At 44.2% G+C, this 26,832-nt stretch overlaps 1 protein-coding gene across 8 annotated transcripts in view; it reads right to left on the minus strand.

The window, feature by feature from the left end:
• KMT2D (lysine methyltransferase 2D) overlaps nt 1–26,832 on the minus strand; it is a 126,645-nt gene that overhangs the window by 71,212 nt on the left and 28,601 nt on the right. For 7 of the 8 annotated variants that reach the window (XM_058165623.1, XM_058165622.1, XM_058165620.1 and 4 more), the window contains exons 1-2: nt 6,039–6,240; nt 87–251 (exon numbers count right to left, since the gene is read on the minus strand). In XM_058165623.1, the coding sequence (XP_058021606.1) occupies nt 87–251; nt 6,039–6,208 (335 nt within the window). In that variant the 5' untranslated portion in view covers nt 6,209–6,240. Of the gene's footprint in view, nt 1–86; nt 252–6,038; nt 6,241–7,005; nt 7,188–11,329; nt 11,435–13,785; nt 13,897–15,361; nt 15,476–15,663; nt 16,566–17,875; nt 18,008–18,416; nt 18,584–21,223; nt 21,373–23,797; nt 23,913–24,012; nt 24,179–24,447; nt 24,611–26,832 lie in introns of those variants that run through there. The other variant, XM_058165624.1, reaches the window with a different exon arrangement.

The following is a 26,832-nucleotide window of genomic DNA, read 5'->3' on the forward strand; positions in this document are numbered from 1 at the left end:
TGGGATCCAAAAGTATTTCCATAACTTTAATACCATGATAAAATGGTAATACTGTGTACCAGGTGGGTCAAGGGATTGGGGCTTACCGTTCACAATGCTGACACTGGATTAAGAGGTCATCCTCCACGTACTTCACATGGCAGATGGGACAAGTGACAAGGCTGGCACAAGGAGCACAGTGGGTGTAATTGCTCTGCCATTCACAGTGGAAGCCAGGTGAAACTGCTCCACACTGCACACAGCAGACGCACCTGATAAAAGAGAGATGGGCAAACGATTACTGCTGCCTGCAAGATTCAACTTATTTCCCTCCTCGTCTCTTAAGAACAGAAAGCCAGAAATACTTTAAAGTGACATAAAGAGCTCAGGAATTTTTCTCTTCTATGTTCAGCATTCTATAGGTGCCTGTCTTCCAATTCTATTCGGATGGGAACCGCCATAATGTCCAGTCAGTACATTTCATAGTTGTGAGGGTGAGGATTTATAAGAGTTGTAATTGCAGAATATCTGGAGGACATTACATTGTGGAAATCTGATTTTTCATTATAGTTTGCCACTACAAATTGTGCAACTATGTACCGTATTTTTCAGAGTATAAGGCGCTCTGGATAATAAAATCACCTACCTTTTTTGGTGAGGAAAAGAAGAAAAAGAAATTTGCCTCTGCCTCCCAGCAATTTTGCCTCATTGCAGCAAACAGCAAATAGCCTGCTTTACTTTCATTTTGATTTTCATCATAGCTTGATTAGCACACACACACAAAAATCTGCTCCCAGCAATTTACCTCCTTGCAGCAAGCAGCAGAGGCCCATGCAGCAATAGGCAATGGCAATCCCTGCGGCCTGAAACAACCGAGAGTCAGCAGGCCGATCCAAGGGACAATCAACTTGTGCTAATTAGGCTGTGCTGAAGCTGAAATGGGCTGTTTCTTCTTGCTGCTCGCTGCAAGGAGGTAAATTGCTGGGAGGTAGAGGCCAAAGGGTGGGGGCCAGTGGGTGGACGGGGCTACATTCGGTGTATAAGACGCACCCAAATTTTCACCCCCTTTTAGGGGAGAAAAGGTGTGTCTTATACTCCAAAAAATACAGTAAGTATATCAGAATGGTTAAAAAAAAAAGAATGGTCATAGTAAAAAAATAATGCATGGAGGTAATATCCTGTTTTTAGAAAATTGGAGGCATGTTATTGAAATACATATAATATTACTTTATAATGCAATTTGAAACATCTGATTTTATGTATAGCTGAAAATGTACTTAACCAGGAGTTAGGTACATTTTCAGCTAACCTCACCAACCAGAATTCCTAATTAGATTCTTATTGAGAATTCATTGCATAATCCAAGTGCAAGAGCAAAAATTGGGAGAAAAAACTGTTTCATTATGATACTTAATTTCCACTTCATTTGTAGCAAAAGACATCAGATGAATTTGCATAAAATGTTAATGAGATACTATTAAAGCATGATTCAGGAAATAATCCAAAGCATTGTTCTTGCATATGCTAAACTGCAACACGTGGATTGTGCTAAACCAGGGGTCTGCAACCTTAAACACTCAAAGAGCCATTTGGACCTGCTTCCCACAGAAAATACTGGGAGGCCCAAAACCCTTTTGACGTCTAAAATGAAGCTAACACTGCATATATCGTTTTTTACCTTTATGCTATGTATAAAAAAACTATAATGTGTTGCATTTATGTAATCAATGAACTGCTGCAGAGAAAACAAATTTTTATTTCTGCATGCAACAAAAGCATTTTGAACTCCCCCCCATAAAAAAGATGGGTTAAAAAGCTCAATAAATCACGTGCCAGTGGGTGTCACACATTGGCGGTTGTGACGCATCTTTTGAGTGACAGGGAGACGCAGCAGAGGGATGAAAGAGCCGTGGGTTGCAGACTCCTGTGCAAAACCAACAGGCCAAACAAATCCTATGATGGGTTACAATACACAACAGTGTGACCTGCCCTTCGGAGCTCCGTACAGACATTTTGATCTGTCGCTCACCATTTGCATTTCCAGCCGCCCTGTTTGGGTGACCGCTCCCTCCTACACCAGGGGGCGGGATGACCCGATGCAGGGGCGTGCTGAGAGTTTAATGTTATCTATCACGATAAAATCGTTCAACCGGGATGGTTTGGACCAAGATTGCGGTGATCTGGTGAGGCGGCTGAGGGTGGTCTTGGTGACATTTTATGGGATGAGTTTGACCCTGTTGCTCCGAGGACATGGACAGGTTGTTGGGAGGCTGAATGCCACCACATGTTTACTGGACCCGTGCCCCTCCTGGTTGGTGCTGGCCACGCAGGAGGTGACCGAGGCTGGCTCCAGGCGATTCTGGCGCTTCTTTGGTGGAGGTGTCTTTCCGGCCGCCTTGAAAGAGGCGGTGGTGAGGCCCCTCCTCAAAAGCCTTCCCTGGACCCGGCTGTTTTAGGTAATTATCGTCCGGTCTCAACCCTTGGCGAAGGTTGTTGAGAATATGGTGGCATATCAGTTTCCCTTACACCTGGATGAAACTGTCTATCTAGACCCGTTCCAGTCGGTTTCCGGCCCGGTTACAACGGAGGCGGCTTTGGTCGCGTTGGTGGATGATCTCTGGAGGGCCAGGGATAGGGTTGTTCCTCTGCCCTGGTCCTATTAGACCTCTCAGCGGCTTTCGATACCATCGACCATGGTATCCTGCTGCGCCGGTTGGAGGATTGGGAGTGGGAGGCACCGTTTATCGGTGGTTCTCCTCCTATCTCTCCGACGATGCGTCGTGTTGACAGGGGCAGAGGTCGGCGGGGCCCCTCACTTGTGGGGTGCCGCGGGGATCGATCCTCTCGCCCCTTCTGTTCAACATCTACGTAAACCGCTGGGTGAGATCATCAGTGGGTTCGTGTGAGGTACCAGCTGTGCGGATGACACCCAGCTGTACTTTTCCACACGGACCACCCCAGCGAAGCTATCAGTGCTGTCCCGGTGCCTGGAGGCCGTGCGGGTCTGGATGGGAGAAACAGGCTCAAGCTCAATCCCTCCAAGACAGAGTGGCTGTGGATGCGGCATCCCGGTACAGTCAGCTAAATCCGGCTGACCATCGGTGGCGAGTCATTGGCCCGATGGAGAGGGTGCGCAACTTAGCGTCCTCCTGGATGAGCGGCTGTCTCTAGAAGATCATTTGAGCCGTCTCCAGGAGAGGCGTTCTAGGTTCGCCTGGTGCGCCAGTTCGCCTTTCTGGACCGGGAGGCCCTTTGCACGGTCACTCACGCCCTTATGACGTCTCGCCTGGATTACTGCGCTCTCTACATGGGGCTTCCTTGAAGGGCATCCGGAGGCTGCAGTTAGTTCAGAATGCGGCTGCGGGTGATAGAGGAGCCCTCGTGGCTCCCGCATAACACCATCCTCGCAGGCTGCACTGGCTACCTGTGGCCTTCGGGTGCGCTTCAAGGTTTGGTGACCACCTTTAAAGCGCTCCATGGCATAGGGCCGGGTTATCTCTGGGACCGCCTGCGACCAGATACCTCTCACCGACCGTGCGCTCTCACAGAGGGACTCCTCAGGGTGCCGTCAGCTAGGCAGTGTCGGTTGGCGGCCAGGGAAGGGCCTTCTCTGTGGGGCTCCCACCCTCTGGAGCGAACTCCCCAGGACTCCGTCAACTTCCTGACCTTCGAACCTTCCGTCGCGAGCTCAAGACACATTTATTCATCTGTGCAGGACTGGCTTAGATTTTTAAATTTAGAGGGGTTTTAAATTGATTTTAATATTTATATTTGATATTTATATTTCTATTTTTAATAATTCGGGCGCTAGAATAAGTTTTTTAAGGATTATTTTAATTTGTATATTGATATTGATGTTTTATATGCCTGTAAACCGCCCTGAGTCCTTTGGGAGATAGGGCGGTATATAAATTCGAATAATAAAATAAAATAAATAAAATAAATAAATTGCCAAAGGTCTTTCTTGGCAAACATTCACAAGTCACAAAAATAAATGCAAGACGTAGACAAAGCAGAAGACGAAGCTACCAACGTTGTTTTCCGGCAAAGCCCAAATGCCGTTGCTGGTCTTTTTTAAGCCTTATGGGAGGGGCCAATCATCTCTTGGCCCTACTCCAGAGTTGTCCTCTCTGCTTGAGCTGCTCTTGCCTTCTGGCAGCTCTTCTCATGTGTGCATTAGGAACAGGCTCCTCTGTTCCTCTGCCTCACTACTATCAGTCTCTGGAGGCTCTGGAGTCCGTATCTCATTCCCCGATGGTCCTGGCCCCACCTCAGCCTCATTGCTGTCCGACTCCGTTGCCAGCTCCGCAGGCTGCTGGCGGACCACAACAGGAGCGCACGTATGTGCATGCTGGGAACCAGAAGTGCAGCTGCACATGTGTGCATGAGGCAGCTGTGCACACTGGCGACCTGGTCTTCCAGTTTCTGGCACCCATGCACGCATGAAGACCAGCTGGTCAGTGTGCATGCACACAGCAGAAACCAGAAGAGCAGCTGCCCGGTGCGCATGCAAGCGCTGGGAAGATGATCTTCTGGTTTCTGTCATGCACATTTGCACTGGCCAGCTGGTCTTCACCGCATGCGCGCCAGGAACCAGAAGACCAGGTGGCCGATGTGCATACCCGAAACCGGAAGAGCAGCTGCCCAGCGCACACATGCCCACAGGGTGGCTGCTCTTCCGGTTTCCGGTACTCCCATGCGCATGAAGACCAACTGGCCGGCACGCCAGAACCTGGAAGAGCAATGGGCAATGGCTCGCATTCTTGGAGAGATGGCTCTGCATGCCACTTCTGGCACGCATACCGTAGGTTCACCATCCCGATTCTAGGGGTTCGACTGTTCTTGCCATTATCTTTTTGAAAGTACAAGGCCAAAAGGAAAGGGCAAAGGGAAACACATATGTGCACTTCAAGCAGGTATATAAATCGAATAATAAAATAAAATAAATAAATAATGCATGGAGGTAATATCCTGTTTTTAGAAAATTGGAGGCATGTTATTGAAATACATATAATATTACTTTATAATGCAATTTGAAACATCTGATTTTATGTATAGCTGAAAATGTACTTAACCAGGAGTTAGGTAGATTTTCAGCTAACCTCAACCAGAATTCCTAATTAGATTCTTATTGAGAATTCATTGCATAATCCAAGTGCAAGAGCAAAAATTGGGAGAAAAAACTGTTTCATTATGATACTTAATTTCCACTTCATTTGTAGCAAAAGACATCAGATGAATTTGCATAAAATGTTAATGAGATACTATTAAAGCATGATTCAGGAAATAATCCAAAGCATTGTTCTTGCATATGCTAAACTGCAACACGTGGATTGTGCTAAACCAGGGGTCTGCAACCTTAAACACTCAAAGAGCCATTTGGACCTGCTTCCCACAGAAAATACTGGGAGGCCCAAAACCCTTTTGACGTCTAAAATGAAGCTAACACTGCATATATCGTTTTTTACCTTTATGCTATGTATAAAAAAACTATAATGTGTTGCATTTATGTAATCAATGAACTGCTGCAGAAAACAAATTTTATTTCTGCATGCAACAAAAGCATTTTAAAGCCTCTGGCGATCCCAGCTGAGCTGCGCAATCATTAGAGGCTTTTAAAACTCTAGCGATCCCGGCTGAGTTGCCTGATCATCAGAGGCTTTTAAAGCCTCTGGCGATCCCAGCTGAGCTGCGCAATCATTAGAGGCTTTTAAAACTCTAGCGATCCCGGCTGAGTTGCCTGATCATCAGAGGCTTTTAAAGCCTCTGGCGATCCCAGCTGAGCTGCGCAATCATTAGAGGCTTTTAAAAGCATTTGAACTCCCCATAAAAGATGGGTTAAAAAGCTCAATAAATCGCGTGCCGGTGGGTGTCACACATTGGCGGTTGTGACGCATCTTTTGAGTGACAGGGAGCCGCAGCAGAGGGATGAAAGAGCCGTGGGTTGCAGACTCCTGTGCAAAACCAACAGGCCAAACAAATCCTATGATGGGTTACAATACACAACAGTGTGACCTGCCCTTGAGTCTCCATTACAGACATTTTGATCTGTCGCTCACCATTTGCATTTCCAGCCGCCCTTGGGGACGGTGTTGAGAGGTGGATCCAGGCAATATGTGTGGTAGCTGATGTCACAATCATCGCAGAGCAGAAGGCGGGAGGGATCAGATGCTTTGCCACACACCTCGCACACAATGCATTCCACACAACGCCAACCCTTGAGCAACATCACCTTTGTAATCTTAACACAGAAAGAGAGGCAGACATGGAGAAAGGGAGGCCTACACATCGTCAAAAGACCGGTGGGTCCCGGTGGGAGAGGTTATGGAGAGCATGCAGTGTTGCATATGGGCTGCAGAACATCTGACACTCCTCCCTATCGACGGTCCTCAGCCTTGCCTGCTAACGGTGCAGGACAAATGATCTATCATCCCGTGAGTGCGAAGGATGGAAACTGCAGTACAATAACAATGGGGATGGGGTGTTTGGGACCCACTGCTTGTAAATGTGTTGTGTGACTGCTCTCCCGTAAGGTTTACTACACTATAGATAAGCTGTTGAAGTTTGCTAACTGTGCAAGACAATAGAAAACAGGGCAGGGGTGAAATGCAAAATTTGTTACTATTGGTTCTGTGGGCGTGGCCAACTTTAAAAACTTTTAAAAGCATTTTTCTACAACCTCTTGACTGAAGAGGTTGTAAAAATGCTTTTAAAACTCTAGCGATCCCGGCTGAGTTGCCTGATCATCAGAGGCTTTTAAAAACTTTTAAAAGCATTTTGAACTCCCCCCCATAAAAAAGATGGGTCAAAAAGCTCAATAAATCGCGTGCCGGTGGGTGTCACACATTGGCGGTTGTGACGCATCTTTTGAGTGACAGGGAGACGCAGCAGAGGGATGAAAGAGCCGTGGGTTGCAGACTCCTGTGCAAAACTGACAGGCCAAACAAATCCTATGATGGGTTACCATACACAACAGTGTGACCTGCCCTTCGGAGCTCCGTACAGACATTTTGATCTGTCGCTCACCATTTGCATTTCCAGCCGCCCTTGGGGACGGTGTTGAGAGGTGGATCCAGGCAATATGTGTGGTAGCTGATGTCACAATCGTCGCAGAGCAGAAGGCGGGAGGGATCAGATGCTTTGCCACACACCTCGCACACAATGCATTCCACACAACGCCAACCCTTGAGCAACATCACCTTTGTAATCTTAACACAGAAAGAGAGGCAGACATGGAGAAAGGGAGGCCTACACATCGTCAAAAGACCGGTGGGTCCCGGTGGGAGAGGTTATGGAGAGCATGCAGTGTTGCATATGGGCTGCAGAACATCTGACACTCCTCCCTATCGACGGTCCTCAACCTTGCCTGCTAACAGTGCAGGACAAATGATCTATCATCCCGTGAGTGTGAAGGATGGAAACTGCAGTACAATAACAATGGGGATGGGGTGTTTGGGACCCACTGCTTGTAAATGTGTTGTGTGACTGCTCTCCCGTAAGGTTTACTACACTATAGATAAGCTGTTGAAGTTTGCTAACTGTGCAAGACAATAGAAAACAGGGCAGGGGTGAAATGCAAAATTTGTTACTATTGGTTCTGTGGGCGTGGCTTGGTGGTGGTGGGTAATGTGACTGGGTGGGCGTGGCCAACTTTTAAAAAAAACTTTTAAAAGCATTTTTTCTACAACCTCTTCGGCTGAAGAGGTTGTAAAAAATGCTTTTAAAAGGCTCTGGCGATCCCGGCTGAGTTGCCTGATCATCAGAGGCTTTTAAAAGCATTTTTAAAGCCTCTTCAGCCAAAGAGGTTGTAGAAAAAATGCTTTTAAAAGCCTCTGGCGATCCCAGCTGAGCTGCGCAATCATTAGAGGCTTTTTAAAAAACTTTTAAAAGCATTTTTTTCGGCCAAAGAAAAAATGTTTTAAAAAAAAACAACCTCTGATGATCACGCGGCTCAGCTGGGCATGTGGGGGGGGGGACACAGGGATTTTTGCTACCGGTTCTCCAAACCACCCGCCGCCATTGCTATCGGATCGGGCGATCCACTCTGAACCGGGATCATTTCACCCCTGAAACAGAGCCAAAAAAAATCACTTTATTTATATTTATTTATAAATTTAATTCGCCATCCATATTACCACAGGGTAACTTTATCCTATAGAAATTGATTTTTTTTAAAAAAGGTTATTTCTTAATCAATTCCAATGATACAATAGGTTGTTGAAATCCTAGGGTTCTAATGGGGCTTCCACAGGCCAGGATACGTTGACAGGTACCCAATATCCCCATGTCAATGTGGGATCCTTGGTGCTTCCTGAGCTTGGTGCCAATGATGTTACCTAATGTGATAATGAAATGAAATGAAATGAAATGAAATGAAATGAAATGAAATGAAATGAAAACAGCCAAGCTCAGAGAGTCTCAAGGACCCCACAGTTCAGTCCTGAGCTACAAATATTCTCTTCTATTGGTAACCCAACTCAATCTTTCCTGTATACTATTAGTTCTCTCCAAACACACCAGTCCCCAAACTCATGAGAAACCAGATGATAACTACCACACCTCAGAAGTGGAATCCTATTTTTTCAAAACTTCCCTCCTCTGATATCCTGCAGATTGCTGGACTCTAATCTTCATCCTTGGTTTGCCGCATTAGTTGTGGACAAAGGGCGCTGTAGTTCACAATACATTTAGATAGACTGGCAAATCTCGTTGCATTGCCTAACCAGGGATGTGTTGGGCAGCATTTTGGGGGGGGATTTTGGGGAAGAAGAGTAGCTAAAATCAGGTCTTACCTTGCTGTTTACACAATAAGGATGGTAACACTGAGAACATTGAGAACAAGCCAGGAGATGGCCCTCTGCGCCACGGCCAAAACTACCACACCTCAGAAGTGGAATCCTATTTTTCAAAACTTCCTCCTCTGATATCCTGCAGATTGCTGGACTCTAATCTTCATCCTTGGTTTGCCGCATTAGTTGTGGACAAAGGCGCTGTAGTTCACAATACATTTAGATAGACTGGCAAATCTCGTTGCATTGCCTAACCAGGGATGTGTTGGGCAGCATTTTGGGGGATTTTGGGAAGAAGAGTAGCTAAAATCAGGTCTTACCTTGCTGTTTACACAATAAGGATGGTAACACTGAGAACATTGAGAACAAGCCAGGAGATGGCCCTCTGCGCCACGGCCAAAACTACCACACCTCAGAAGTGGAATCCTATTTTTCAAAACTTCCTCCTCTGATATCCTGCAGATTGCTGGACTCTAATCTTCATCCTTGGTTTGCCGCATTAGTTGTGGACAAAGGCGCTGTAGTTCACAATACATTTAGATAGACTGGCAAATCTCGTTGCATTGCCTAACCAGGGATGTGTTGGGCAGCATTTTGGGGGATTTTGGGAAGAAGAGTAGCTAAAATCAGGTCTTACCTTGCTGTTTACACAATAAGGATGGTAACACTGAGAACATTGAGAACAAGCCAGGAGATGGCCCTCTGCGCCACGGCCAAAACTACCACACCTCAGAAGTGGAATCCTATTTTTTCAAAACTTCCCTCCTCTGATATCCTGCAGATTGCTGGACTCTAATCTTCATCCTTGGTTTGCCGCATTAGTTGTGGACAAAGGGCGCTGTAGTTCACAATACATTTAGATAGACTGGCAAATCTCGTTGCATTGCCTAACCAGGGATGTGTTGGGCAGCATTTTGGGGGATTTTGGGAAGAAGAGTAGCTAAAATCAGGTCTTACCTTGCTGTTTACACAATAAGGATGGTAACACTGAGAACATTGAGAACAAGCCAGGAGATGGCCCTCTGCGCCACGGCCAAAACTACCACACCTCAGAAGTGGAATCCTATTTTTTCAAAACTTCCCTCCTCTGATATCCTGCAGATTGCTGGACTCTAATCTTCATCCTTGGTTTGCCGCATTAGTTGTGGACAAAGGGCGCTGTAGTTCACAATACATTTAGATAGACTGGCAAATCTCGTTGCATTGCCTAACCAGGGATGTGTTGGGCAGCATTTTGGGGGATTTTGGGAAGAAGAGTAGCTAAAATCAGGTCTTACCTTGCTGTTTACACAATAAGGATGGTAACACTGAGAACATTGAGAACAAGCCAGGAGATGGCCCTCTGCGCCACGGCCAAAACTACCACACCTCAGAAGTGGAATCCTATTTTTTCAAAACTTCCCTCCTCTGATATCCTGCAGATTGCTGGACTCTAATCTTCATCCTTGGTTTGCCGCATTAGTTGTGGACAAAGGGCGCTGTAGTTCACAATACATTTAGATAGACTGGCAAATCTCGTTGCATTGCCTAACCAGGGATGTGTTGGGCAGCATTTGGGGGGGGGGATTTTGGGGAAGAAGAGTAGCTAAAATCAGGTCTTACCTTGCTGTTTACACAATAAGGATGGTAACACTGAGAACATTGAGAACAAGCCAGGAGATGGCCCTCTGCGCCACGGCCAAAACTACCACACCTCAGAAGTGGAATCCTATTTTTCAAAACTTCCTCCTCTGATATCCTGCAGATTGCTGGACTCTAATCTTCATCCTTGGTTTGCCGCATTAGTTGTGGACAAAGGCGCTGTAGTTCACAATACATTTAGATAGACTGGCAAATCTCGTTGCATTGCCTAACCAGGGATGTGTTGGGCAGCATTTTGGGGGATTTTGGGAAGAAGAGTAGCTAAAATCAGGTCTTACCTTGCTGTTTACACAATAAGGATGGTAACACTGAGAACATTGAGAACAAGCCAGGAGATGGCCCTCTGCGCCACGGCCAAAACTACCACACCTCAGAAGTGGAATCCTATTTTTCAAAACTTCCTCCTCTGATATCCTGCAGATTGCTGGACTCTAATCTTCATCCTTGGTTTGCCGCATTAGTTGTGGACAAAGGCGCTGTAGTTCACAATACATTTAGATAGACTGGCAAATCTCGTTGCATTGCCTAACCAGGGATGTGTTGGGCAGCATTTTGGGGGATTTTGGGAAGAAGAGTAGCTAAAATCAGGTCTTACCTTGCTGTTTACACAATAAGGATGGTAACACTGAGAACATTGAGAACAAGCCAGGAGATGGCCCTCTGCGCCACGGCCAAAACTACCACACCTCAGAAGTGGAATCCTATTTTTTCAAAACTTCCCTCCTCTGATATCCTGCAGATTGCTGGACTCTAATCTTCATCCTTGGTTTGCCGCATTAGTTGTGGACAAAGGGCGCTGTAGTTCACAATACATTTAGATAGACTGGCAAATCTCGTTGCATTGCCTAACCAGGGATGTGTTGGGCAGCATTTTGGGGGGGGGATTTTGGGGAAGAAGAGTAGCTAAAATCAGGTCTTACCTTGCTGTTTACACAATAAGGATGGTAACACTGAGAACATTGAGAACAAGCCAGGAGATGGCCCTCTGCGCCACGGCCAAAACTACCACACACTACGCACATGTCCTATCCAGGAAAGAAGAAAAATCAGGATGAGAACAATCAGGTCTCCCCAAGCCTAGGGAAGCGGCTACATATCTACCCTTACTTTTCTGTTATTCTGCCTAGTCTATTGATGGTAGGTATGTTATTACTACTTGGCACGCGGTAGCTCAGTGGTTGAGACTCTGAGCTTGTCGATCGAAAGGTCGGCAGTTCAGCAGTTCGAATCTCTAGTGCTGTGTAACAGGGTGAGCTCCCATTACTTGTCCCAACTTCTGCCAACCTAGCAGTTTGAAAGCACATAAAAAATTCAAGTAGGGACCACCTTTTGTGGGAAGGTAATAGCATTCCATGCGCCTTTGGCGTTTAGTCATGCCGGCCACATGACCACGGAAATGTCTTCAGACAGTGCTAGCTCTTCGGCTCTGAAACAGAGCCAAAAAAAATCACTTTATTTATATTTATTTATAAATTTAATTCGCCATCCATATTACCACAGGGTAACTTTATCCTATAGAAATTGATTTTTTTTAAAAAAGGTTATTTCTTAATCAATTCCAATGATACAATAGGTTGTTGAAATCCTAGGGTTCTAATGGGGCTTCCACAGGCCAGGATACGTTGACAGGTACCCAATATCCCCATGTCAATGTGGGATCCTTGGTGCTTCCTGAGCTTGGTGCCAATGATGTTACCTAATGTGATAATGAAATGAAATGAAAACAGCCAAGCTCAGAGAGTCTCAAGGACCCCACAGTTCAGTCCTGAGCTACAAATATTCTCTTCTATTGGTAACCCAACTCAATCTTTCCTGTATACTATTAGTTCTCTCCAAACACACCAGTCCCCAAACTCATGAGAAACCAGATGATAACTACCACACACTACGCACATGTCCTATCCAGGAAAGAAGAAAAATCAGGATGAGAACAATCAGGTCTCCCCAAGCCTAGGGAAGCGGCTACATATCTACCCTTACTTTTCTGTTATTCTGCCTAGTCTATTGATGGTAGGTATGTTATTACTACTTGGCACGCGGTAGCTCAGTGGTTGAGACTCTGAGCTTGTCGATCGAAAGGTCGGCAGTTCAGCAGTTCGAATCTCTAGTGCTGTGTAACAGGGTGAGCTCCCATTACTTGTCCCAACTTCTGCCAACCTAGCAGTTTGAAAGCACATAAAAAATTCAAGTAGGGACCACCTTTTGTGGGAAGGTAATAGCATTCCATGCGCCTTTGGCGTTTAGTCATGCCGGCCACATGACCACGGAAATGTCTTCAGACAGTGCTAGCTCTTCGGCTCTGAAACAGAGATGAGCCGGGAACGACTAGCATGTATGTGCGAGGGGAACCTTTACCTTTATGTTATTACCATCCCTTTCCGTAAACACACTGATAGTTGGCCCTAAAAAGCGAATGCTACATTGCATTCTGGCTTTTAACTGGTTAAATCAGAATTTCCAAGTGTATAACATATCTCAACTGGAAAACTTCTCTAAATGAAATCTGCCATTTGCCACTAGAATGCAAAAGCTTGTTTCCTAATAAAACAGATCGCCCAAGAATGGAACACAGACACAGTTATAAAGTGACATGCTGAATATGTCTCAATGACTTTGAAGGCTATCAGATCTGTGCAATCTAAGTTTAAAAAGAACGATATTGGCTTCAATTGCGTGTTATCAGTCAGCTACAGGATGCCTTACATGAAATAGACAGAGCATCCTGCAAGGCAGTATCTTTTCCCTCTTTAAAGCAGGGAGCATCTTGGGGGGTGGGGGGAGGAAGGGGAAGGGAGGGGGAGGGGGGATGAGGGTAGAAAATGGATTGATGGTCAATGTACAAAGATGATCGAAGACGTATAATTAATGTAAGATCGGAGCTGCCTGGCTACCACTTCAGAATGATGGGAAAGAAAGAAGTAGAAGAGAGAAGGAGGTAGGAAAGAGAAGAGGAGGAAGAGGAAAGGAAGGAAGAGGGATAGAAGAGGGAGAAGAAAGGAGTAGGGAGGAAGGAGGAGAGGATGTAGATAAGAGAGGGGGAGGATGGTTGTGGAAAGTAGAAGAAGGTAGAGAAGGGAAGAGACTTAAAGGAAGGGGGTGGTGACCGGGCAGGTCCGATTAATTGTATATGATGGTACATTAAATATGTTATTGGATATGAATGTTAAAATAAAACTTTTTTAATAAAAAAAAAAAAAGCAGGGAGCATGTTCCGAGAGCTTTGCATGATAGAAGGTTTACATTTTTAAAAATTGCTCTTCTTTGAGCCCTCTTATGCATCCTGCTCACACAAACGAAAGACATCAATCTGGGTAGATTTTTCCTTCCACTAATGTAATTAATGCAATCAGAAACCAACTGAACTTAGCCGACCCACCTGCATTAGCACAAACTTGTCTGTGTTGGAGAAGAGCACCACTGTGTTTTGCATCGTGTCGTCGTCGTCATCTTCCTCCTCTTTGCTTGGGGAGCTGTCAATATCGGCCAGCTTGTAAAAAAAGATTGCAGAAGCACAAAGTAAGAGTTGAAAGGCATTTAGAACTGGTGTGTCAAAAGTGTGGCCTGCACCGCATTTCCAGAACAGGAGGGGGCCAATTTTTTCAGGGTTGTTTTTAGTTTCTTTGTTTTTCGCCCACAGTGGAGCTGATCAAAATGGGGTTTGAGGTACCCATTTTATCCCTCAAGATTCTCGTTAAGATATTGCTCCCAAAATGCATTGCATTTCGGGAATGTGGCCCTAGGCATGCCGCACAGAACCTGCTGTGGCCTTCAGCTGACAGAACTTATATACTGTTGGGACTCCTCCCCAAGATGGCTGCTGAAGAGCGAGAGGCTTTCTTTCTCTTATTTATGATCGGATGTGTTTGCTGCCAGAGCTGGTCCTTTGGCAGGCCTGCCCACCCCCGGATTTGAAGGGAGGCACTTAGGAATGACCCAAGACTCAGGAAGAACTTATGCGCTGCTATTTTAGTAAGCATTCGTAGCTGAGGGCCCATGGGACAGATAGCTTCAGCCTGCTCATGATGCACCAGAGTCCTGTCCATACGACAGAAGGGGAGGCTGACCAACTACTCAAACTATCTGTCTTCTTCTCTCTCAATAACAGTGCAAGATGCTTGGGTAGGATGTCCCTGTTCCCAAACCTACCCTTGAAAGAGCACAAGAGGAAGGCAATTTCAACAAGTAGAGCTTCTCCATCTCCTTACAATGCATTGCTCCAAAAGGAGAGAAATCCTATCGTAGCTAGAAGACAACCAGCCAACCAAGGAGGAATCCCCTAGAAAACCCATTTAAAATAAGGAAGGGAGACGAGAAAACTCAAGACCACTGGCTCCAGTCATTGCAGGAAGGACTACAGGACCAGTCAACTGTAGGCAGATTGATAATGCTTTGCTACCTACGCCTCCGTCTGAGCCACACAAAGAATTAAAATTTAAGAATTACAGCTAGTCTTTGACTTACAACCTTTAATTTTGTGATTGTTTGAAGATACAACGGCACTGAAAAAGGTGATTTGTGCCCGTTTTTCATACTTACAACCGTTACAGCATCCCCATGGTCACGTGACCAAAATTTGGATGCTTGGCAACTGGTTCAATATTTCTGATGGCTGCAGTGTCCCCGGGGTCATGCGATCACCTTTTGCAAACTTCTGACAAGCGAAGTCAATGGGGGAAGCTAGATTCACTTATCATGTGTTACTAACTTAACAACTGAAGTGATTCGCTTAACAACCGTGGCAAGAAGTTGTAAAATGGGGCAAGGCTCACTTAACAACTGTCTCACATGGCAACAGAAAGCTTGGGCTCAATTTTGGTTGCAAGCCCATACTTGCTCTCTGTATTAGCTAATCTCCCATTTCTGGGAACCGTACGGTCTCTTAGACTGGATCCCACTCATCCCATCCGATCCCAGTCCCAAATATTGTCCTGCCTTCTAAAAGCTGCCCCTACCGCCAGTGTCTCGATGGAAGAAGTGGTGGATTTCAAACGTGATCGGCCCCGCCCTCGGCCCGTGTGAGACCCTCCCCGAGGCCGTCTCCTCCCAGGAAAACTGCTGCTGCGACCCTATGACCAAAAGAAAAAAAGGGAGGGAGAATAATGGCTGGAGATATAGGGGAGTTATAGACATCCTCTATTTCACCACCCTTCCTCCAGGACTCCCCTACATGCAGGTGGGGAGGGGGGATTTCAATAGTGTACGAAGGAGACAGCAAACAACATTCAAAATTAGCTGGCCGAAAGCATCCGCTTACCTGCTTGATACGAGAGCGGGCTGGGGAGCTACGCCGTCGTCCCTTCTCACATTCGCCTTTTACATCAAATAGCAGAGAGTCCTCCATTTCCCCCAGAGGCAAAGAGGCTCCGTCTTCCCTTTGCAGACTGACGTCTGTGGAGGTTAAGCCACCCATCTCTAGGGAAAGCGAGCCTCCGCCTTCGTGATACGGGGAGGCAAAGGGGAGCTCTGAGCCTGGGAAACTGCTGGCGCTGGCATCCCCCTGACTCAAGTTTGAGATCTCATTCACAATATCCGACTTCACCAGGTGGTGAGGCCTTGGGGATGGGGATGCTGGCCCTAGTTCCTCCTCTCCAGCAGCCCCTCCTTCAAGTGGGATGGCAGATCCATAAGCTTCCATTGGAAGAGACGTTCTGTCCAGCAATTCCACCTCTACGGGGGAAGGAGAGCACTTGGATTCATTGGCAAAGCTGAGGTGAATCTCACTGGGTTCTGGTTCAACGGTGACATGCCCTTCATCTAGTCCCTCCTCTTCACTCAGCTGCGGGGAGAATCTCTGTTCCATCTTGGGTGCTGCTGCCGGTTCTACCTCTTCCTCCACCTCTTCCTCCTCCTCTTCCTCCACCTCCTCCTCTTGGCTGGGCTGGATTCTATTCCTGTCAGGGCTGTCAAGGCCTGAGGCTTCCACCTCTGTGTCCATGGGCTCTTCGCTGGGCTCGCCTTCTTCAACTGTTTCTGAGGAGCCACCCTGGAGCACACCAAGCGGAGGAGGGCTCCTCGGAGAGGACTCTGCTTCCTGGGCCAAGAGCGCAGATGGAAGGTGACTCTCTGGGGGTTCTGGCTCTGCGGGCAGCAACTCAAAGGCAGGATGCTCTTTGGCACCAGGTGGGGACTCCTCCGGGTGAACAGAAAACACTGGATCTGACGGATGGATATAAGAAGAAAGATGAGAGGAAGATAAGGAACCCCGAGGAGAAAGGAGCCAAACTCACACATGGAAGAAACATACTTTATTTAGATTTACATGGCTGCCAAGAGTCACTCTCTGTTGTGGTCCGCCGGCGGCCTGAGGAGCTGGCAGCAGAATTGGACAGTGAGGAGGTTGGGGAGGAACCTGGGTCAGTCCTGGAGTCTGGGGAAGGCTCGGACAAAGGCTCTGCATCGGAGGCAGAGAGGGGGCCAGGGCCATCTGGGAGTTATGTGCTGCCTCCGGAGCCTCCAGAGTCAGACATCAGCAAGGCAGAGGAACAGGGGGAGCCTGTTCCCAGTGCGTGCATGCGCAGAGCTGCCAGAAGGCAAGAACAGTTAAGACAAAAGGGACGGCTTGGAAGTAGGGGTTGGAGATGATTGGCCCCTCCATAAGACATAAAGGAAGAGCAAAGGCACGTGAGCCTTTGCAGGAAGCAACTTTGTTCGTTCTGGTTGGTTTAAATTCTGAAGCTCCGTTTTCACTCTGTGTTCCGCGTGGCCTTGAAAAGCTAATTGCCAATTAGGTCTTTGACAGTGTGTTAAGGGAGATATAGGTGGGTGCTTATCAGCTTTATTCCGAAGGACTGTGGCAGACTTCTGTTGAACTCTTTACAAACTATTTGTGACTCATTATGGGCTGTGAATGAACATAATTCACTTGCCATTGAAATAAAAGGAGGGTTTTTGGGACTAATCGTGTGCTTTTTGCTGTCTCAGGAAGCCTAGGTCAGAACGCTCTCAGTTTACATAACAAAAAACCGAATATACAAACAATAAAAACAATAACCCCTACACCCTTAGCAACAACCATCTATCAGATAAGCCACTTGATGGGCTCCATCCCACTCTAGATTCCCCAGGTCTGTGGTAGAACCAGATCTTCAGGGCCCTGCAAAAGAATGTCAAATTGGGGGCCAGTCTAATCTCTGCAGGGATGATGTCCCAAAGGAAGAGAACCACCCTGGAGAAGGCTCTTCTTCTGGGTCCCACCAGATGAACCTCCTTAGGAGATGGGACCCACAACACTCCTTGCCTTCTGGCTCTAGTGGCTCAGCTAGATGAGACCAGGGAAAGATGGTCTTTCAAATTAACCTGGTTCCAAGCCATGAAGGGCTTTAAAGGTGACAGCCCTCAACTTGAATCCCACTAACAGAATCAAAACAAGGAACTAAATCTGTCCTCACCATCTCTAAAATACTGGACTGCAGGGCAGGCTTTTTGTGTTCTAAAATTTAGCGCTATATCCAAGATATGCAACTCACCTGGTGGTACTGGGGGAGGGGGTGGTGGGGAGGGGGCTTTCTCAGGCTCTAATGCTGTTTCCACTTCCATTTGCTCTTGCTCTACAGTGGCCTCCAACTCCACACTGCACAGTTCTAAAGGTCTGTCTGCATCTGGAACAGAAACATGCATCTGGTTTAAAAGAATTTGCACAGAGATCAAATCTAACTCCCTGTCTAGTTCTTCACGAAAAAACACTTCAGGGTTTCTTCTGACCTACAACTCCTGGGTAAATGAATGCGGGGAGATAAAACAGGATAGTAGCAAAGTTTTCTTGCTCTAGAGTTGTTCCATGATTTCTGAGTCTATTCACACAAAAGTTTGGCGCCTAAAGCCACAAACAAAACAAAACAAACAAACAAAAACAATTTGCTGAGTAAGATTTGTACTGAACCTCATGTATAATTCTGGCACGTGTCATTTGTTTTAGCCTAGCCAACTGCTGTAAAAAGCATGAACACATGATGGCTCTTCTCAGATTCAATATAGCCTACTTCCAAAAGTAGAAAGAAGGTGACTCACCAAGAGGCTGCTGGCCAGTCTCCAGTGGCACTTGTTCTTCTTGTTGCATGTTTACAGGGCTGACGTGACCTTCTAGTTGTCCCTGACTGGCCACATCAATTTCTTCTGGGGGTTGAGGGGAAATCACCTTGTCGGTTGTGGGGATGCTGCTTGCTGGGGGAATATGCCTAAGGTGTTCAAAAGAAAGTATTTGAAATGAATTGTTTGAGGCTAGAAGTTGCATTCACTGGAGTTTTCTCTACAAATATTGCTTAAAATAATAATCCTATGAATCATGCCTCTGCAATTACTTCTCTTATACCTTTAGAGGGATGGAGAATGGTAGCCTAAGACTACTTTGTGAATATTGTGGTAGACATAATGACTGTTTATAACACAGCCTTGTAAGCTACTGCCAAATTTTCTCTCAAGACACTCACAGTTTGCCACCTCATCAGTGTCAATTTTTAACAACCATGTATAGATTTTTTCCAGCTTGATCTCTTTCAAACCAGGGCCTTCCAATTCTTCCTGGTGCATCCCAGTCCAGTCATCATTACTGTAACAGGAGTACATCCACTTTGCTATTGGTTGCAATCTTCTTCCCTTTTGTTGCATCTTTTCCAGCATTATCTACTTCTCAAGGGAGCTGTCTAAGGTCTCCAAAGTATGATCTCAATAGTCATCTTTGGAGGTTAAGGAAAGCAGAGATTTAGTCTCTCCCCATTCGTACTGGCGTATTATTTATCGGACAGCATTGGTGATTTGCTCTAACTTGATATCCAACAAATCTATGTCAATATGAATGGGGGAAACTGAATTTCTGCTTTTACTGATCTAGTAAAATCTAACGTTTCATCTAAAAGAATGAAGAGAAATGTTCCATTCTTCTGAAAGCCCTCCAGTCTAAAGTGAAAACGTGAACTTAGCATCAATGTCTTTTGTACTCATAAAGCCATAGGAAATTCAGTTACAATATGGGAGCTCCTATAGCCAATGGAAGAAGAGCTTTAAGCTTCCACCAGGGGGAGATACTCTCTCAATTTTAAAGTCATCCAGGTGAAAAAACAAACCTATATAAACTGAAAACATGATAAAACATAACTTCTGCCAGAAGCATCTGGATGCCCAGCTCCACATGGGCCAAAGGAACTACTATCAAAAGGTTCAGTATTCCATCATTGCTTGCACAGAAGGGTAAAAGATATCCCTTTACAGGATATTCAAATAGCAGACACCTAATCAACCTTGGCAGAATTGGAGTGCATCTCTCTCAGCTGCACAAATAATGGCAATTGTCTCATCAGTTAAGCATATGTTTTTATAATATCTAATGAAACATTTGTGGACAGATATGCAAAGAAGCACGTGCCATGTTGTCTTTTTATAGGTAGTTGATGCCACAACATCAGCTGCAAACCCACAATGACTGACCATGAATATTGAACTGTATGATGCAACAGTCAACATGGATCTGAAAATGTAATGTATCAAAGACCAAAGTGGGGATATTTGACAGGGAAAATAGAGGGAATGATTACAAGTTAAAATATACACTGTGAAAAGCAAAAACGGTAAAATGTTTCTTAAAGATGTGAGACGCCTTAAGATGTGTAAATACCGCTAGAAAGTAGTTCAATTCATATGGTATGTTGTGAAGAATGAATGTTTGTCGAAAGAACTAAAAACGGTTGGGTGTAAAAGTGTGTGTGCCTGCTCCCTCTGTTATTATACAGGGAGGAAAACATAAAAGTATGTTGAATGTTCCAGTAGTAGAAATAGAGTACTTAAGTATGGGTGGTAGAACAGGGCAAGAGATAAGGTCAAGAAAAAGGTGGTTAAGAGAATACAGATTAAATATAAAGATCAATTTAAGATACAGGTCGTCCTCAACTTACAACAGGTCATTTTGTTCGACATTACAACGGCACCGAAAAAAAGTGACTTATAACCATTTTTCACACTTATGACCGTTGAAGCATCCCCATGGTCACATGATTTACATTTGGATGCTTGACAGCCGACTCACCTTTATGACGGTTGCAGGGTCCCTGGGGTCATGTGATCACCTTTTGTGACCTTCTGACAAGCAAAGTCAATGGGGGAAGCCAGATTCAGTTAACAACCGTCTTACTAATTTAACAACTGCAGTGATTCACTTAACAACTGTGGCAAGAAAAGTCATAGAATAGGACAACACTTGTTTAACAAATGTCTTACTTAACAATATAAATTCTGGGCTCAACGGTAGTTGTTAGTTGAGGACTATCTGTAGTTTGGTCTCATATACAAAGAACGAATGTATACCAAATCGCAAAACCAATATATGAAAGAGTGAACGGCTGAGAAGGCAGCTTGGACAGAATTGATAAAATCAAGATTTTATTACTGGCATAATAGTGTGGAACTTTAATTGGGGTTTTGTGAATTTTAAAATTTAAAATTTTAATTTTAATTATCAGCCTTTTATAATTTGCTATCTTTTAATTGCTATTTTAATTGTTTATATTTTGTGTTTTATCTTTTGGCTGTACACCGCCCTGAGTCCTTCGGGAGAAGGGCGGTATAAAAATTTAATAAATAAAGAAATAAAGAAAAAGCTGAAAAGTCTAAAAGATAAAATGATCCCGTATGACACGATGCACAAATATGGTGAATGCAAGGACAGATGGGCCTGTAACTTATTATATGAGGTTTTGAATTTATTTTCGGTGCAAACATATCTTGCGATCGCCCTCAGCAGTAGAAAACAAGGTAAGCCATCCCTGCAGACAACCCACTGAACTGAGGCCAAAAAGATGGGGATTAGTTCAGCTGAAGGAACTCACTCCGGACTGTGCTGCCCAGCCTCTGTACTGTTAGCTTTGTTGCAGCGCTGCTCTCGACATCCTTCACACAGAGAGTAGTTCTCGTACCACTGAATGCTGGATTCCAATGAGGATGGGCGGAAGCCACAGTCAGAACAAACACGGCAGCTCTGGAAGAGAAATACAGGCATTCTGAACGGGAAAAGAGCACTGGGGGGGGGGGGTGAGTCTTTCACAGACAGCCTGATTGCATCGGATTTTCCTAAAACTGTGACTAATAAATTAGTCTAAAACACCAAAAAATAAATGTAGGCCTCTCTTATTAAGCTTTGCAGAATTCGTGTAAATTGATCCATGGTTAGGTGATATACAGTAGGTTGGGAATTTGAATATAGAATACTTTAGGTATGCTTATGTGAGGAAACAATGTCCCTAGCCTAATCACAATGAGATGGGCTTCCCTCCCCACCAAACACAGAGATTAATTTATCTAAATGTTTTCAATCTATATAGGCGGTAAAAATTTGAGGTTTGCCAAATTTCAAGATCCCAACCATGTAAAGAATAACAGTCTCACTCTTTGAAAACCCATGTGCTCTTGAAATGTTTTCTAGGATGCCTCTGCCACAGTAAAAGGACAGGAACTTACTTAAAAATACAGTTAGAATCTCAAAATTCTGCTCTCCCTACAAACTCTTTCAAAGATTCCAAAGTTTTGTCGGCTTCTTATATAACATTTTTCAACTCTTCAACAGGAAAATCAATTCTGCTCAGGCTGAAGATAAGAACTCTTAAAGTAAGGAATCACAGCCAAACATAGTATAAAAAGATGAAGGTAAAGGTTCCCCTCGCACATACATGCTAGTCGTTGCCGACTCTAGGGGGCAGTGCTCATCTCCGTTTCAAAGCCGAAGAGCCAGCACTGTCCGAAGATGTCTCCGTGGTCATGTGACCGGCATGACTCAACGCCAAAGGCGCACGGAACGCTGTTACCTTCCCAACAAAGGTGGTCCCTATTTTTTCTACCTGTATTTTTATGTGCTTTCAAAACTGCTAGGTTGGCAGAAGCTGGGACAAGTAATGGGAGCTCACCCCGTTACACGGCAGCACTAGGGATTCGAACCGCTGAGCTGCCAACCTTTCGATCAACAAGCTCAATGTCCTAGCCCCTGAGCCACCTTATACCACCTTAAACATGGTATACTACTTTACATTAAGAAATGATCTGGACTCTGGACAATCTTTTAGACCCAAACCAGGTTGGTCGCTGGAACAATCTTTTAGACCATTGAAAATTGTAATTTTCACAGCTTGTTTTCATGAAAAAAGAATTTCTGAATGTTTACAGATATACTTAAAATGCCAGTGCAACGGACCTATACAACATCCAGCATTTTCCTTTTTATACACATTCATTCATTCATTCATTCAATCAATCAATCAATCAATTTATATGCCACCATCTCACTACCCAAAGCAAAATACCAAATATAACCCACGAAAGCCTCAGCCTTGCATTTACACCCCTCAAACCCTTGCAAACATGTCATGAAAAAGAAACTAGAAGGATTTGCTGTACACCCTAAACTAAGCAGAGTTTATCAATAACGCCACTTATTTTTAACAATAGGGCATTGTAAGAGCCAGGACTGTAATTCATTTTGTTCCTGGCTTCTTTGAATAAATTTTAACCAATATTAAGCGATACTTTCTCTTTCTGAATGGAATCCTGAGCTTTAGTTACTTAAAACTTGGACACAAATGCTACAATCACCTTTTGCAGGCATGTCAGAAAGGAGGGGGCAGGAAGGAGATGATGGCTTGTCCACACTAAACTACTGTTTAGTGTCATATCCAAAACAGATGCATGGCTATAAACGTGACAGGAGCTTAAAGACTGTAAGTTACATGAAGTGTATTTAGTTAAGGGAGAAATTCACAGCAGTGTAAGAACATGGTTTCTAATCCTTAGGCCGGTAAACGTACAGATATGTTATGGGATTCCCTCCAAATATACAGTGGACAGAAAAAATAAGTAGCATTACCACTGATCTCCCCAAACACAGAGAATCCTCAACTTACAACAGTTCATTTAGTGACCGTTCAAAGTTATAACGGCACTGGAAAAAGTGACTTATGACCGTTTTTCACACGACCGCTACACCATCCCTGTGGTCACGTGATCAAAATTGGGATGCTTGGCAACTGGTTCATATTTATGAACGGTTGCAGTGTCCCAGGGTCATGTGATCACCTTTTGCGACTTCTGACCAGCAAAGTCAGTGGGGGAAGCCAACTTCACCTAACAACCATGTTACGAAGTAAACTGCAACAATTCACTTAACAACTAGGGCAGGAAAGGTTGCAAAATGGGGCAAAACTCCCCTAACAAATGTCCTGCTTAGCAACATACATTTTGGGCTCAACTGTGGTCATATGTTGAGGACTACGTGTACTTGTCCTGAACAAAATCAGCAAATACGCACATTTCTTTGTCTAACTGGCTGAGGTTGTGAGATTCAGGATTAAGGGGAGAAATTATCAAAACGTGGTCACCTCATTTTTTACTTATCTGCTCAAAAAGACATGGCTTACTTTGCACTTCCAGAAGTCTGTGGGGAGGCTCTCAATAGCAGGTTTCAAGCAGTAGGTGTGGTAGCATTTTTCACAGGCTTCGCACACTAGCATCTTGCTGTCCTCACCAGACAGTCTGAAAGGAAGAGATATCACACATCCCAGTCAAACCAATGGATCCTCATCCTCAGTCTTTCCTGAGGTACTTGGCTCATGCCGAGAGCCTTCACACGCACCTGCAGGTTTGGCAAACCTTGCATTCATGACACTGCCAGCCCGAGCGTTTCCGCGGCGTTACCGTGATCTCCAAGCAGGTGCCATGATAGTGCAAGCCACAGCTAGTGCAGAAGAGCAGGTCGCGAAGTTCCCCTGGAGCATCGCACACCATGCAGCGTGAATCCTCTGCAGAAAGAAAAGAAGTCGGACTGAAAACCACTAAAAAAATAAAAGATATTGGGGTCAACTCCTGTCCCGTTAATCCTAACCCTCTATTTCACAGCCAAATCCAGAAATACCCAATTCACACTCTGAACTTCTCTTGTTCTACTCCTTTTGTGTCAACTCTATCCATTAGAGTGACTTCCATTTGGCTCAACGGGTAGACTCTGTCACCATTCCAGGAGACCATGGCTAAACGCAACGGCTCTTGGCACAATGCTGTCAAGACTTACCCATCTGTACAGCCTGATCGAGATGCTCTGGACACAGAAGTTTCAAACTCTTCATGGATTGGAAGCAGCCACTAGCCGCGGCACAGGGGAAGTGATAGTGGCGCTGGCACCCTTCTGCGTGGCATGGAATAGTAGCACCCTGCCTTTTACAGTGTTCACATTTCTGAAAAGAGCAAGGTAAGGTTATAGCTAGCAGGACAAAAGCACTATTCCTGCAATGAAAAGTAGCCCCCCCACCCCCCCAAAAAAAGCCAGAAATGTATCACATATCCAGTGAAATAACTGTGGCCAGGCAATTGTGTTTAAGGAAGAATGAGATATAGTTTAGAATAATACAATTATGATTTCACTTTGGCCACGGTTTATAAGATGTGAACTAAAGACACTCTGCAGACTAGGGGTGGGAACACAGTACCAATATTCTCATTGGCATTTATTAATTGAATACAAAAAAGAAACACAGAGACAAAAATTTAAAACAATATGACAATTAAAAAAAAGATGGGCCAAAACACCTAAAACATACAGGGGATGTATCTACATGTATATGTGCTACATAGGCATTTTAATGAATGATAACTATATTCCATTTTTATCATACATAGCTAATCTACATTGGTAAGCTGTTCATTCGTAAGTTACTAATGACATCAACTCAGCACACCATAGTGCAGTTTTCAACGCAAAATAAATAGTGCATGGAGAATCCACTTTATTTGCCCAGATGTCTATTTCCACGGAGTAGGAATATGAACATCTGAAAATTGAATCTTGCCTCAAAGCTGAATTACATGTAACATCTTCCTCCCAAAATGGAACAATTATAGTATACTGCACATATATTTGAATTAAACAACGTATCTCACTACATTTGCAACATAATGATTTACGTAGCTTTTTCTATATAAACACTCGAGTCCTGTGGAATCTAATAATTTTCAAGGCCAAAAATGCTGCAGGTGTAAACAGGGATGTGAACAGATGTTGTAATTGTAAATATTGCCACTGAATCATATTGGGAAGATAATATTTGTCCTTTAAATGGAACATAATTCAAATCATCATTTTCATCTAATTAACCTATAACATAAAATATTAGCCCCAATCCAAATTTTCTGTATGATTGGGAGGATTTTTTAAAATTAATTTCAAGATCTCAATTATTTGGTCTTAACCTAAGATGAGTAAAAGGATCCAAAGGTCATTTTCTATAAATAATGTACCAGAATCTTCAAATTGATGTCATAATAAGAGAAACTATTTTATATCTATTATATTTACATCCCAGAGCATTCCAATTAACTAAAGGTATAATGTATGAATATTCTAGAGGGACCCAAGGAGAATTTCCACCAGGGGGAGCCATCCAAAATTTGAGATTAGCTAAGGGAAATGCAGAATTATGCAGTTCAAGATTTGGAAAACCAAATCCCTCCTTTTTAATAAACAACTCTATCTATCTATCTATCTATCTATCTATCTATCTATCTATCTATCTATCTATCTATCTATCTATCTCTGAAATTGAAAGATTCTTCCTTTAAAAATTTATAAAGCAGTATATGAATTTTTAAAAAATATTTTAGTATAGTAATTCTATGCAAAATGTATAATATTCTAAGAAATACATTCATTTCAAGAGTCTAATCTTGCTCAAAGGATAAAATTTAAATCCTATCGTCTATCATTGATAGATGACAGGATCTATACATGAGTTCGTGTATATGAGCAAAACATCACACAGAGTAAGAACTCTGATAGTTTACATAGTCATTTGTTGGTTCAAAAACTATATAACTTATCAAATTGAAACCGAGTCAATATAGTTATTGGAAAATGAAACTGATAACTGACTGAATTAAAGAGATTTTGACTCATTTCCATCAATTCCAACTTGGACCTGTTAACTAGGTATTTTGCTATTTTCCCAAACTCATTTATTAATGTGGGGAGGCATGGCCAACTCTACGTCATTTGTGTTGGGGGCACCTGTGGTGACCTGAGTGCTCTGCCAGTGAAAATGGGCTCCCAAGCTGTTTTCACCTGTGACAGCCACCTGCAACCCTCTGCCAGTGAAAACGGAGCTAGGGAGGGCTGCCCGCGGCCCTAGTGAGCTCCATTTTCACTGGCAGAGGCACCACAGGCCACTCTTTTGCTCTTCCCAGGCAACCCCACAGGTCGCATCTAAGTACCCCATGTGCTGGATCCGGCCACCGGGCCTTGAGTTTGACACCCCTGGGCTAAATGAAGACTTTCAAGTCTTCATTTTTAGACAGCATGGCAAATTCAGTTGAATCTAAAGAGGATTTGTATTTGAAAAGAAGGATGTTATTTTATGACAAGAGAAATTTAATTAGATAGAATGTAGCAACATGTGGTAAGAAA

This window comes from Ahaetulla prasina, chromosome 2 (assembly GCF_028640845.1).
Source record: "Ahaetulla prasina isolate Xishuangbanna chromosome 2, ASM2864084v1, whole genome shotgun sequence".
Classification (NCBI taxonomy): Eukaryota; Metazoa; Chordata; class Lepidosauria; order Squamata; family Colubridae; genus Ahaetulla; species Ahaetulla prasina.